Source organism: Saccostrea echinata, unplaced genomic scaffold (genome assembly GCF_033153115.1).
Source record: "Saccostrea echinata isolate AGI-Se365-2 ecotype Australia unplaced genomic scaffold, CSIRO_AGI_Sech_v1 ptg000054l, whole genome shotgun sequence".
NCBI lineage: Eukaryota > Metazoa > Mollusca > Bivalvia > Ostreida > Ostreidae > Saccostrea > Saccostrea echinata.
The window spans coordinates 2628504-2641147 of NW_026889803.1; the positions used below are offsets into that span (position 1 = coordinate 2628504).

The following is a 12644-nucleotide window of genomic DNA, read 5'->3' on the forward strand; positions in this document are numbered from 1 at the left end:
TTCGGCAACACTTAGTGAAGTATGAGATATCTGTGAAGGCAAGGAAAAACCATTCGTAAAACGATAAAGGACATCAAAATCCGGAAGTCTCAACATGCAGAAAATGATTCCACAAAATACACACATTGAAACAATTCAGAAATAGGCTGGGAAGATGCTGGGGGAATTGTCAATAGAAGATGTAGCCATTTGTTTGGATATCCCCGTATTCCAAAATATCAAAGACAAATGCAAAAGTTTTTTACGATGTGGTTCTTTTCTTGTTACATAGTTAAGATAACATACCAGAGAAAATCATTCTTATTGCCAGAAAAAAGCTGCACACGTTTTATTTTGATAACATATACATACTTTTACTACTCAGTATGCACAATATGTAATGTGAACATGCACTAAATAAATATTAAGAGATGTGGAAATGGAAGATCCTTAATTTGTACACGTGTTTCATTTGAAAGGTTTTTCAATGATTAATTAAAATACTTTCGTATGCGAAAGGATACTTTGGCTACTTTAATGTTTTTAAACGTAGATATATCCATGTTATTATGCTGATCGCCTCTTGTATATAGGTTTCTGGGACATGTCTTTTACTGATTTAAATATGTATTCTGGACTCACCCTTCATCTTTAATTGTTACTTCTCAAGTACGTAAGTACGTACAGTACTTAAACAATTCTTCTTGTTTCTCTCTTAGTTACAAAGAATGTGGCTAAATTTCACGTCATAACAATCTGTATGAATTAATGTACCTGGTTTGAAATTAGGACACCTGTCTTGAAAAACTGAAATGTAGTAATTAGGGATGGCAATCGATTACAGAATTGCTAATCGGTTAACCGCAAGACGTTCCGACCGATTAATCGGTTAATCGTAATATTATATACACATTTTTTGACATTCTATTTTTTCAAGTAGCTCTTTCATATACACAAGAAGACTGATATAAAGACGCTAGAAGTTAGGAATATTCTGTTTATTATCTCGATCAGGAAACTTAATATGTACCTATCTTTTATTTCAATTTCAATAGACAAGAAAAATTATAAGAAAAACATGAATTTTGCCTGAGAAAGATAATTTTCCAGTGCACACACAAGTTCAATCTGCATTGACACCATAATCACAACTATGCCTGAACTTTCACTGTCCAATCTTTTTCTAATACTATAATTTAAAAGATAACGGCAAAAAAGGCAAACTAATTAGCTCTACGTTGTTTTATTGAATATCATTAAAGGATTACAGGATAGTCTGGTTGAACGTTTTGATGTTTTTAAAATCAGTGATTAACTCACCACAAACTGACCAATTAGCCGCGATCCCAATCCAGAAAGCCATAATTACCTCCTGACAAGCTTAATTATTAGGTGTGTAAAAACTGTAAATGATCAACTCTTATGTGTTGAAGTTTCCTTTCTAAAAATGAATTTTAAGAAAATTGCGTTCAAATTTGAATATATTTTATTTTTTTCCGATTAACCGATTACCATCGTTCCAACCGATTAATCGATTAACCGGTTACAAATTGCCATCCCTAGTAGTAATTGTTCTTTTACAAAGATAAAGAAAGTTTCTATTCAAATATAAAGAGTGCGGTAATGTGCATCTGTTTAAATCATGCAGCGTCTTATTTCAAAATTATAGAAGTCGCAATATCAGTTTTTTTAGTTGGTCGAACACAAGAAAAATAATATTGTCCTCTGTCTGGTCCTGTTGTGTACAAAGTATGGCATTATCTCTTAAAATTAATCTTAGTGACTTCATCTAGGTGTGCACCAGCATATTTTTAAAGTAGACTGAAATAAAAATCCTTGTGGTGTATGTCTCTCTATTGGTGTGCGGATACTTGATTGTTAGTGTAGAAGACAGTTAAAGCAGAACTTTGATGTTGTCTTCAGAACGTACGCAGAATTTCATCTGCATCTAAAACATTCTACTCTGATCAATATCTCTGTATGTATTAAATCGCTATCATTCTTATCCCCATGGCAACCATGGCTACTTTAATTATCAGCAGCTGACCAAACACAAAACAAACACAGATGGACAGGATCGGCATGGCTGTTAATTATACAGATCTTAGTTATATAGATACAAGCACACAAATAAATCAGACATGAAGCTTATATTTTTATGTTTTCTGAAACACGCAAGTTGACGAATCTTTTGTATGAAAAAAAAAACAATCTAGAGAAGTCATGATGTAAACATTATTTGTTTACGTTTTTGAAAGGTGTGTACAAATACTGAAAGCTGATTGGTTGTTCAGATGACCTATATGAATGGAGGACTTAGAAGTAGAGAAAATGTCAGGTAAGCATGATCAGTTTTAATGTCTATGTTAGTATTTTTTACTTTTTGACTGGGGTTTCAATCAAACGACAACATTTCTTGCAGTAATTCTTTAGAATTGATAACTGTACTACTTGTGGTAGCTCGAAAAACATGCTTTCATATATAGAAGAATTGCGCTACACATTTTTACGTATACAGACGATGTAAACGTATGATGTAATATTCATAAAGTTAATTTGAAAAGCCGTCTCAACACTATAAAAATATTGATTCATTTCAAAAATCTGGTTTTAACATGTGCATATTAAATGTATATAATATACACATGCGAATTCTGACAAACTGATTCATTTACTATACTTAATCCACAGTACCCCCCCCCTCTCCAGTTGCCAGAAAAGACCGATAAGTGGGTATTTAACCTGATATATTACAATACAGTTCCCTGATACTGTGAGCAATTCTTTGGAAACTTATCGGGGATATTTGTACTTTGTTGAGTGTTCAATGATTTTTTTCATAAGAACAGTTTTGTCAAATAAAAGCGCCCCGTGTCGTGTCTTTCTGCAGATCTTAAACTTTTCCAATTAAGGCTGGATATTTTCCTGGGCTAGCTTAGATAAACACATACAAATTATTCCAGTATGTGCATTCCAGACACTTCAATCTGACTTCAAAATAAAATTGTCAGTTAACGTTAAGTAATTTCAATACGCTGTTTTTATCAATTTTAATTTCAAAAATTTTTCAAAAGAGACGTATATTTCTAGCTTTAACTTAAGATTTATTTTATTAGCCGATACAAGTACAGTCAAGCCTCGTTATCTCGAACTCGATGGACCGAGAAAAAACTCCGAGATATTAGAGGATTTGAGATATCAAAGGTTAAATACTTGAAGAATATATGTGGCTGGGACTTCAAAATCACTTGACATGTCCATGGTATTCGATATATCGGTTTTCGAGATACCGAAGCTAAACTGTATTCTTAATGTAGAAATATAATAAATAATACCTTGTACATGGTTATTTCACTCCTTTTGGATGACGTTTGCAAAATTTTAATCAGCCACTTATAATTGTACAGATTCAGAGAGCATCAAGAAGTTGTTTAAGACTAGCCATGATATGAAAAAGAAATCCTACAGTCCCTACAGTAAATTCAGGGTTGGAGCAGCACTGCTATGTGAAGATGGAACTGTCATTACAGGTAAACATTAAGTTATGTAATAAAATGTTGCAAGGTGCGAGTATCTTTTTTGCCCTTCATAACATTTTTCTTTTACTTATGTTTGTAGAATAAACAAACAACTTCAAATGATATCGTACAAGATGCATGCAAAGTAATGATAAATCGTTTAAATAATATTTGGCAACATTATTCTATAGGGTTTACTGATTATGCAAGTTTTTAGGTTGTAATGTGGAGAATGCCTCCTACGGGTTAACGATATGTGCAGAAAGAACAGCGTTGACAAAGGCGGTATCAGAGGGCCACAGACGTTTCAAAGCCATTGCCATCTCAAGGTGACGTGTCAGTTACAGTGTGCTTACAGAACGTGGCAGTTGACACACAGCACACACACACACACAAAGATCCTATTGATTCAGGGATAGATAAAAATGCATTTCCTGTATGTCACTGTAGAGGAGCGTGATGTGATCTAAAGAAAAGAAAGCGGATGCAATCGAAACCCACCCCACCCCCCAAAAAATAATTAAAGGTCAATACAAATTATATATATATATATATATATATATATATATATATATATATATATATATATATATATATATATATATATATATATATATATATATATATATATATATATATTGGTCATCTCAGTAAAACATCGGCCTCTTTAGTATAAAATTATATAGGAAACAATTTTTAAAGATACTTTAAAGATATATAACAATAAAAATTTCACCCCAAGAAAACTAGCGTGAATGGAGGCACATAATAGTGAACTTTATGCGCATAAATACTGCGCAGTCAACATTTTTTGGAATACACCCTCGTCAAGCAATGTGGACTTACTACGTTCTCTCTAGCTGGAGGGTGTGGTTTCATCATTCAGAGGTTAATAGTATTTTTCTGAAAATACTAATAGTTCTCGGCGAATCAGAATCAGATTCAACATGAAAATAAAGTATTATCAAATACTGCATGACTTTATTGATGTAATTTAACTGCTTGTTAATTCATATTCCTCGTTATATAATCAGGTCATTAAAAAAGTAGAAATATGACGGACTGTTTTTATCTTCTCAGGCATTTTTGTTCTTTAATTAGAAATTGATGCGGCTCCAGCTATATACCTTTTTATTTGAATTTGTCTTTGAGCTTTTATGTACGATCTTTGAAATAATATTTTGAAGATAAAAGGATATCATCAAGTATTGACTTGCAACGGCTTAAATGTTTAATACTCGATGAAAATAACGAAATTGCATATATATATATATATATATATATATATATATATATATATATATATATATATATATATATATATATATATATATATATATATATATATATATATATATATATATATGTATGTATGTATGTATGTATGTATGTATGTATTACTTAATTTTTTTTAACCGTTTAACTATAGCAAAAGGAACAATCATTCTATTTGAAAACCTAATAGTCTCTCAAGTGCACCATCCTTATAATCTTTTGTATAGTGTGTCTGAAATATTAAACTCAGCATGCATACATACATACAATGGCATTCTCTCATGCAGAAACGTACATGAATATGAAATATTAAGAACTTTAAGTTTCGTAAAATCTAAAAATGTTTACATGATGAAATGATACCTGAATGTCGAGGAGAGACGATCAAAAAGTTTTTAAACCATTCATCCTCTTTTTTTCTAGTGACTTGAAGACCTCTTTCATAGTACCTTGTGGGGCTTGTAGACAGTTTATGGTTGAGGTAAGCCATGGTTTTCACAGTAAGGCACACTCGTGTGTAAACAAGTCCTTCACAATGCATGATACAGAGCTATGATGCAAGCATTTAAGGTGTGTTTAGATACTTTGGTGTAACTCTTCTTAGTCCTGAAGAGTGAATGTTGAACTTAATGATAAATTAATTTTTCATTAAATTATCTTCTTATAAAAGTAAATTTTCCCCTGAAAGATTGAATTTTTGATCAAGCGGCAAAATAAAACCATTGAAATATCACTGTAATGGAATTAGAATTAATAATCTAGAAAAAGAACAGATAACCATAATTATATACATGTCCAAGACCGAGTGCGATCTCGATAATAATATTGACTATATCGACAATGTCATATCGATATCCATCCTTATCTGTACATATTGTAATCGAAGTAAGTACCATATACAAGACTAGTGCCATGTTGACATTGTATCGATATTGATCGTAATATGTAACTTTTGTTTTTCAAGTTAAAGAATTCATTTACAATACCAGTACGATGTTGAAATGTAATCGATATTGAGATTTATTTTTTTTTTGGTAAATAAACTGGGATGTCACAAATAGGGTTAAGTAAATGATGTTGGGTTAGGGTTTGGGGTTAAGGATAGGGTTAGGGGTTAGGCTTGGGGTGAGGATTAGAGTTTAGGTTAGATGGTAAAAGAAGCAAAGTAGCAATTAAGAGATGACATCGTCGATATCAATTATATCCACGGCGGGGCAAGCTTCTTGGACGGAAAATATTCAACCAAACACAAGTAAAAAGAAACAGAGCAGCAAGGAAGATAGTGACCATGCAACTACTGAACGATCATGACACAATATCGATACAATATCGTAGATATCGACAGCGAGGCAAAAGTCGTAAAGGGAAAGTATTATTAGTTACATAGTTTTGTAGTGACAGGGTACGGGATGATACCTGGTTAGTAAATTTCATACCTGGCGAGGCGAAGCCGAGCCAGGTATGAAATTTACTAACCAGGTATCATCCCGTACCCTGTCACTACAAAACTATGTAACGAATTTACCCCACCGATGAAATGTTTATGGTCTGTGGTTTGTAAAATTGTTTTTCTCCGCTATATGTTTCATCACTCAAACAATGCCCATTATGACGTCACGTTGTGTGACGTAATGTTGTTTTGCGAGTGTTTCATAACGTACTGACAGTTTCGAAGACTTTTAGTAAAGTGAGAAAAAGGTTCCATCTCGTTACTTAGGTTGATTAACTTTTTACTTATCAACAGACACCCGCAAACCTCGTAAACTCGAGTTGTTTGAATTGTTACAAAAGAACGATAACTCCGCATCAACCATGTATTGATTTTCAAGCGACTAGGTATAGGTAATACACCCCCTTCACGTGACAGACTTCAACCAATCGGAAGCAAGGATTTCATCGAAAAATCATCAGAGGTGGGGTAATTAAATATACACACAAGTACAAAGAAACGCAGAAGCTGGACGTTATTAACAAACAAGCACCATGGCGACTCGATATCTAAACTATATCTTGTTGATATCGAAACTTAGGAAAATTTCATAAAGAGAGAGTATTCAAGTAACACACATAAAAAAAGATACAGTATTAAGATCGATAACCACCATCTGTTGAAAGACCATGATTCTATATCGATATTATATCGTTGGTATCGATAGTAAGGCAGACGTTGATACAAATAGAAATATTCATAGATACCGAAATACAGCAGCAAAAAAATCTAATTTGTACAAATAGAAATATTCATATATATATATATATATATATATATATATATATATATATATATATATATATATATATATATATATATATATATATATATATATGTATATATATTTATATTTATATATATTTATATATATTTATATATACCAAAACAAGCAGGACAATAAAAATCTATAAATCTCAGTGTACAAATAGAAATATTCATACGTACCGAAACACAGTAGCAAAATAAAAATCTAACCTGTTATCGATATCGTGACTGAATCGTGTCTTGGACATTCAGCATGCTGCTGAAATAAGACTATTGTCCGAATTTCGATTATGCTGCATTATACATGTACTCGATAAGAATCTCATAAATTTACACTGATAGAAAAAATTATTGTATATTATAATATTTACATTTCCAATGTCTTTGTCCGAGATAAAATTACAAATTGTAAAAATACTTTATTTCTACATAAATCTACTGGTTCATCGATAGGCGCGGTTAAAAAAAAATCACGTGCGGGGCGGGACAAATAGAGACAGAAGCGGGGCTATTAGCACGGGAATTTGCAGAATCAGGAGCATGTAAATATAAGGAATAACTGTCAGATTTTTTGGATTCATGGCGATGATCAATCGATTGGCTGGCGTGATAATTTTATGCATAAACGCCTTCGGCGTTTATGCAAATTATCACGCAAGCCACTCGATTGATCACATCATGAATTCAAAAAATTAGACAGTTATTCCTTAATTCATTGAGATAATAGATTTCATAGTTACTGTTTGTGACCATGATTGTGAATTTGGTCACTGTTCATTATATACATTTTGTTGTATACACTTCACGGTATGATAAATGATCTAATGTAATTATTCAGTTTGGAACAGACTGGAATGTATATATGACCAAGCCTGATGATTCCTACAAACTGATGAAGACTGGGGAATTACTTCCCTTAGGTTTTGTACCAGAAGCCCTGGAGGAGGAAAGAATCAGTCAAATGGCATAAGGAACTTAACTCATTGCTAGTTAATCAGTATTATACACTCATCTGCGAGGCTATGTGGCTCACTGGAGATTATGTCAAGACTTTTTTTCAAATAATTAGAAAAAGAAAATTGGAGAATAAACTGAGAAAAATGGTTGGACAAATAAGAAAGTGAAAAATTAGTTTCAATTTTAGCAATTTTTTTTTTCTTTGATATCTCAGTTAACGTTAATGTATACTTTTTTATGTAAAATCTTCACATTTTGCAACAATCTCTCAAATGTTGAAATTATTCTACTATGAAATAGCATGCACAAACCAAAGAGGGTAAAGATAATCATTTCTTCATATTGTAACACTTTTTTTTGCATATGAGTGGGTCTTCGCTCCATTTTTTGGAAAGTATATCTTCAAAGTATCCATAAAAATACATACATTTTTTGGTTAACAAAATATGGAGAAAATATTTGAAGTCCAGTTATTCAAGGGACAAACATGATTTAAATGCCAGTACCTGTTTTGTATTGTGTGGTGAAGTGGTTAATGTGTCAGTCTCTATGAGAAAAAAAAATGACACTAAGGATTTTTATCGCTCGGAAAAAACTGCATTTTTCTCCATAGAAAAAAAAATTTTGCTTAGAGAATTTTCCGCCGAAGAATTTTGCTTGCCACTTTTCAGTAATAAAAACTGCTCTAAATACCTGGTACAGAAATTGAATTTTACTTTTATACACTTGAAGCTATAGACATTTCCCACGCCTAATTCGCCCATGCTCTTTACATCGATTCAATTAAGCATTATTTTGGTTTAAGTTTGTTCCAACTTTTTAGTTAAGTTAAAATTGTTGGGAAAAAGGCTTTAGAAAAGTGCAGTAATGCGTTATAATAGCAAGTACATGCATGTACGTTAATTTGTAAATGCATGCAAAGTCAACGATGAGTCAGGCGTCTGAAAAATGTTTTACCGTCCAAAGCCTATTTTTAACCAGAAAACAAATAATACATGAATTTTCACTTATTCTAGCAATTGTTCATTGCATAAAACGTGCATTTCGAGTGAACTTTTCATGTTAACCAAAATAAATGCAACGCGAGCAGTACCTGCATGACTTTAGTGACTACCCTAAATTTTTTACTCAAGTTTATTCATCACAAATATTGTACATGAATATTATTTATGTACTTGTTCATATTCATTATAAATAATATACATGTTTGCAGAGATAAACTCTATTTGATGTAAGCTTGCAAACTAGGTAATGGCTACCTCATGTTGCGATTCGCTATTGATGCTAGTTACTATTATTTATTGCATTTCATTTTACACATGTATTTTTAAATGCCCATTGTATAATGACTTAAGATTTTTTTTTTAATAAGTACTGAGCCCAGTGTCTTTGCATTAATTCATTTGCTGAGTACTTACAATGTTAAAGTTCTTTTAAATTTGGTCAAATTTTTGAATGCTGCCACATTGTGAAGAAAAAAAATATTGAAGTGTAACACTAGTTTAACGTTCATTCTCCTGTATATTTCGTCTTAATAACATGCATTTCTTATTCTAAAGAGCCAGTCGGGTTAAGGAAACTTGAAACTTGTATCCACTGAACAAACAGACATGTGCTTGTAGAACATTATATATACAGATCAGGATTTAATGGCATTTATTCCGTGCTTACTATTGTTGTCTGGTTGTTGTGTTCTGTACATTTTGATGTTATATACAGCTAATAAACAATGAACATACTTTTTGAGTTGTGATTTGATATTTAATAAAATAAATGTGTTGCAACCCTTACTGTAATAAATAACCTTGATCTTGAATCTAAGGATTTAGTGACAAACCCCTTAAAAGTAAGTTAATGAAGAATATGTCAATTTATTTTTTCGGACAATGAACCTTTTAAAAAACATTAAATTCAAACGTAAAGTTTTTGACAAAAAGGATTTTTCATAGAAAATGTAATCAACGTACGTTTGTGTTTAATGATTATGACAAAAACAATGTACCATACTTTTAAGATGCACAAAAAAGTTTTCCTTAGATACACAATATACACATATCACACAAAACAGGTAAACTATGATGAATTTCCACTTAAAGGGTTTTTATCACGTTTCAAAATTTTTTGATATGACAAAGTTTACATGCTATTAAAATCATATATTTAAAAATCTTTGCTAGAAAATTAATATTTTTGATGTTTCAGCGATTCAAAGTTTGAATTTCTCAATATGCATATTTTGATCGCCGATGTTACGCGCCATTGCTCTGACGTCATAGGTGTCAATCCTGGTCAAGCGAAGTACTTATTGTGTATACAAAAGGGCTCATTTGTTGTGTCTTTTAAACCTGTTAGAAAATAACTAAATGATAATTGAATAATTGACAACTTGTAAGGTATAATTTATGGCTTTATGGTGCACAAATGTGCATAAGAAAGGTTTTAGGAAGAATTTTTTCCCCACATTTCATGGACTTGGTCGAGAAATAAAAGGGGGGCCTTTCTCTGCAAATGCGATGGCATTTATCTCCATTCAGAACAATCGTTTATGCCCGATCGATCACGATTTTTTTTTCTGTCCTATAAAATATTTTAAGGAAAGATACTTTTAAAAAAAATAATAAATGACAAACACGCATTTTTTTTAAAAGTCGCACAGAATCTAGTAGGAATGTTGTGAACTTCGTAATGGCGTACGGCACCATTGAAGAAGTGTCATTTCTAGTACATGATATTCACTGCTAGAGCTAATAGAAGATATACAGGATTTATTTATTTATAATTAATTAAAATAATTTAAATAATAATGAAGGAGAATTTAAAATTCCCATATTTATAAATGTTTACGAAGTTAAACTTTAGTAATTCGTTCTATTTAGTTGAAGTCCTGAGTTGTCAACGGCTTCGTCTTCGGTGACCTCTCTCCAATTGTCGGCATATTTTCGGGTTATTTCTCTCTGCTAGACGTTCATACCTAAAAGATTGACCGTCCATAACCAAAGGAATATAGTCTATGTCAAAATTTCAATCGGCCATACTGTGTATTCTATTTATTTAGCGTAAAAATCTATTCAATGTATTTTTTTCTTACGATAAGCTTTAACGAGTTCTATTGACCATTGACACCTATGACGTTTCAGTACCACGTGACCCCTATCTAATTAGTGGAGATTTTTACTTCGAGGACCCTATATTACGGGCGTTTTATCGTCTAATTACGGCCGTTTTCAACATTATTTCATAATTAAACGATAATAATATGTTTCAAGAATATAATAGTGTTTCATTTTTAAGAAATTTAGATACGTGATAAAAACCCTTTAATGATACCAACGACATAGGTTTACCCATAGTGTATGGCAGCTTATAACCAGAAATAGGACGATTGGTGTGGATCACAAAAGAAATCAACTGCTCAATTTGCTCAGAAAGGACGATTCGTACACTGAAGTAGGACCTGGAAATAATTCTCGAAATGGGTCACACTCGTCATGAACTCTGCCTTGATCGGGTAAACAGAGTTATCCTTAAAGAATTCTAGATCTGTCTGAAAGTAACGGACAAATAATATGAATTAAAAACGTCATGCAGTCAACATTCGACCTAACAATAGATTATATTTGCAAAACAAGGTCACTGTCTTGATCAAAGAATTAGTGAAGTATTGACTTTAAACGAGATTGTTAATGCCCTTGTATCATCAACTTTTTTATAAGAAGTCTATCTGGATTTAAAAATTGTTCATACGTATAGAACATGCTTTTGCGTATCTAATCAAATGGGAAACATAAACACTAATACAGGCTAATGGTTTACATGTATATTGCGAAAATAGGGAAGCTGACAATAGTTGAAGAAAATTCGAAGTCATCAGGTTTATCTGAACTTTATCATATCTAAATTTTAGTTGTAAGCTATCAAAATTTGAAACAGATGTATCGGGCTCTGTTGTGTATTATGGGATATATCAAAATGAACAGTGTTAATTATAATTGATAAAACGTCGTCGATATATATCTAAATGTCTAACTGAAGGCCACAACAAGAGACTTCTTTCCATGTAGAGATTTTTTTTTAATAAATTTTGCTTCTTGAGCTAGAGTACGAAATCAGAGCGTATCTCCCCATCCCCACCCCCGTGTTTGGTTTGAGTTTGGTTTTGTTTTTGTTTTCTCAGTTGCTTTTGTAAATTTTGTTTGTCTAACTTGTGTATACTCTCAATTTAGTCCACAGGTAACATTACATAATTAAATAATTCATGCTAAATGTACAGTAACACACTTTCACATACAAATAACTTCACATGTTATTGTACATGCAGTTTGCTGTTTTTGAGGTCAATACGATGAATAGCCACTTGAAGAGTACACTATTCACCGACCCCGAAGGGCGAGGAGAATATTTTACTTCGAAGGTGGCTAAATCTTCGTGTTGACCTTAAAAACAGCAGTATTTGTTTTAATATATGATTCAATGATTAAATGATACAAACTCGTAAAACAAATTATTCCAAGCCGAATGCAGCGAGAGAAGCGGAGTAAAAATCAACTTTACCTGTTGTATTATTTTGGAATTTTTTTTAATCTATTTTGGTGCGATGTAGAAAAAAAAAATGTCAGACACATAGAATCGATATTAAAGAAGGGGGACGGGCTTTATAA

At 32.0% G+C, this 12644-nt stretch overlaps 1 protein-coding gene across 1 annotated transcript; it reads left to right on the forward strand.

Moving 5' to 3' along the window:
- The first annotated feature begins 2237 nt into the window (after positions 1-2237).
- On the forward strand, positions 2238-9725 carry LOC133171717 (cytidine deaminase-like). The gene is made up of 5 exons (XM_061306505.1): positions 2238-2317; positions 3387-3509; positions 3715-3826; positions 5196-5253; positions 7868-9725. The coding sequence occupies exons 1-5, from the start codon at positions 2287-2289 to the stop codon at positions 7997-7999; spliced, it is 456 nt and encodes a 151-aa protein (XP_061162489.1). The 5' UTR covers positions 2238-2286; the 3' UTR covers positions 8000-9725.
- Positions 9726-12644: the final 2919 nt, after the last annotated feature.

What these genes read in the sequence shown, in the direction of transcription:
- LOC133171717 (XM_061306505.1), top strand. Translation starts at nt 2,287, where the DNA reads ATGGAGGACTTAGAAGTAGAGAAAATGTCAG. An exon ending in AAAGCCATTGCCATCTCAAG is followed by an intron (nt 3,827 to 5,195) that starts GTGACGTGTCAG and finishes CTTTTTTTCTAG; the next exon opens with TGACTTGAAGACCTCTTTCA. An exon ending in GTAGACAGTTTATGGTTGAG is followed by an intron (nt 5,254 to 7,867) that starts GTAAGCCATGGT and finishes GTAATTATTCAG; the next exon opens with TTTGGAACAGACTGGAATGT.